This window comes from Uncinocarpus reesii, genomic scaffold, assembly GCF_000003515.1.
Source record: "Uncinocarpus reesii 1704 scaffold_1 genomic scaffold, whole genome shotgun sequence".
Taxonomy (NCBI): Eukaryota; Fungi; Ascomycota; class Eurotiomycetes; order Onygenales; family Onygenaceae; genus Uncinocarpus; species Uncinocarpus reesii.
In genome coordinates, this window is record NW_003052500.1 from 3,230,209 (window position 1) to 3,232,505 (window position 2,297).

General features: G+C 46.8%; 1 protein-coding gene across 1 annotated transcript; it reads left to right on the forward strand.

Moving 5' to 3' along the window:
- Positions 1–61: 61 nt before the first annotated feature.
- UREG_01309 (uncharacterized protein) lies at positions 62–2,061 on the forward strand (the record flags this gene model as incomplete). Its single annotated transcript, XM_002541747.1, has 3 exons — positions 62–523; positions 595–1,847; positions 1,911–2,061. 3 exons carry the CDS (start codon positions 62–64, stop codon positions 2,059–2,061), a joined length of 1,866 nt encoding a protein of 621 aa, XP_002541793.1.
- Between the last annotated feature and the right edge of the window lie 236 nt (positions 2,062–2,297).

A 2,297-nucleotide genomic window follows, 5' to 3' on the forward strand; every position in this document is an offset into this window, starting at 1 on the left:
TCTCTTTTTCATCCAGTCCTTTGGTATCACTCTCGGCGGGAAAATTAGCTCCATCGCAATTATGTCTAATTTTGACTCCTTATATCAACGCAGTCTATTTTTCACTCCCGACCAACAAGACCTTCTCTTCGCGACCCTTTCATCTCCGAATCAGGCGGGTAAACCGCAAGAGGACACGACCTTTGACGGCGTACCTGTCAAAACACAGCAGTCGCCACATATGGAAAACCGAAACGGCGCGTCCTCTAATGAACTGTTCAACTCTCCTTCCGATCATGCTGCTCCTGGGTCAGGGCGTCTAAGTTTTGGCGATGATAGCCCCTTTCTGGATTTTACTCTTGATCCCGACTTTGAAGCTATTGAGGAAGATCTGATCGGTGATATTCCTACCATGGAGGTTCGTGAGAAAAGAAAGAGCATCGACGGAAAAGAGGAAGAAGAAAGTGGGAAAAAGAGAAAGGAGAGCGATGAGAAAGTGGCAAAGAAACCTGGGAGGAAGCCTCTAACATCAGAACCTACTTCGGTGTGTAATCCTATCTCCCTTCCCGCATTTACATAGCCGGTTTCATTGACCACAGTTTACATCTTCAATAGAAGCGTAAGGCACAGAATCGGGCGGCCCAGCGAGCTTTCCGTGAACGTAAAGAAAAACACCTCAAAGATTTGGAAACTAAGGTTGAGGATCTGGAAAAGGCGTCCCAGGCGGCCAACAATGAGAACACTCTACTTCGTGCTCAGATAGAAAGGCTGCAGGTTGAACTCAGAGAGTATCGCAAGCGCCTTTCATGGATGAGCAGCGGGAACAACTATTCCCTACCTCCAACTGCTGCCACCCGAAACAACGATCTTCGCTCATCACGATTCAATAACGACTTTTCTTTCGAGTTTCCAAAGTTCGGTGATCTCCCGGGCGCAATGTTTAACAATAACTCTTTGGCAAAAACCCAAGGTCCTCCAAATTCGTCTCAAGTATCGTCTTTGCCGGCAATGCAATATAAAGCGCCAGGCGTTTTGAATAGGGATATGTTTAAGGGATCGTATGGCATATCTGCCCAGTCCACTGGTTCGGCGTCCGCGGCAAATTCCCAGATCGAGGCATATCGTTCGCTTTACGGACGTGGTGCTGGTACTACTAAAAATGTCTCCACCTCCAGCCATTTTAATGGAACTGGCTCTGCTGCTAAACCGCAAAACGGCACTGATCAAACTAAACGGCAAGGCAGCTACTCATCCCATAAATCTGGACTTCAAGGTGCATCCAACACAAATTCTCCTTCTACTTCCTCAGAATCTCATCATGGCCGAACTTCATCCATTGGGACATCTCCCGAGCCCGCTGTGAACTCACCTCAAACAGCAAAGGTCAATCGCCAATCAGCACCAAATATATCCGGCAATAGCCCCGCTACCCTAGACGAATGTGAGAAATCCTTTTATGAAAAGCTCAACGAAGCGTGTGGGTGTGCTGAAGATCCAGTTCCGGTAGCCTTGTCCCGTCTAAAGGAGAGTCCGAATTCTTCTAACCAGCAAACGAACCCTGAACGCAACACCGATGATTCTCTTGGACTCAACCTTCTTGTTCAGCAGAATGGTGGTCAATTCGACCCAATCCTTTTCAATGATTATCGCGAACCACAAGATGCGGTCTTGTCTCAGGATTTTGGGAGCTTCTTCAATGATGCATTCCCTCTTCCAGAGCTGGGCAACTCATTCCCGAGCTTCGACCTTGGCACTAGCCCAGCTTCAAAACCTGATCTGATCACTCAGATCGATCGCTCCTTAGATGCTGATGAGGAAGTCGTTCCCGGCGAGGACAGGTCACAAATGATGACTTGCACCAAGATATGGTTAGCCCTCTTTCCATTTCGCGAATACATCGGCCTATGTATGACTAACTTGAAATCTATTAGGGACCGCTTGCAATCCATGGAGAAGTTCCGTAATGGTGAAATTGATGTCGACAATCTATGCACGGAATTACGCACCAAAGCGCGCTGTTCTGAGGGCGGTGTTGTCGTCAACCAGAAAGATGTCGAGGACATAATGACCCGAGCTTTATAATCGCACAGTATGATTAATTGGAAAAACGGACAAACGAAGATAAAAAAGTTATCTTTATTTCCCTTTGCCTACTTTCACGAGATTCCCACCCCTCCGCAGGTACATCTATTTATTTGCTCTTCTTGCCTACAGGCTTTTTTAACCCTATGACACCATATGGTTGTGTTAGGGGACTACGACTGGCTATTGAATATGTGTGAATTCCGTTTTCCTTTATCTTATCGTCCTTGGTATTC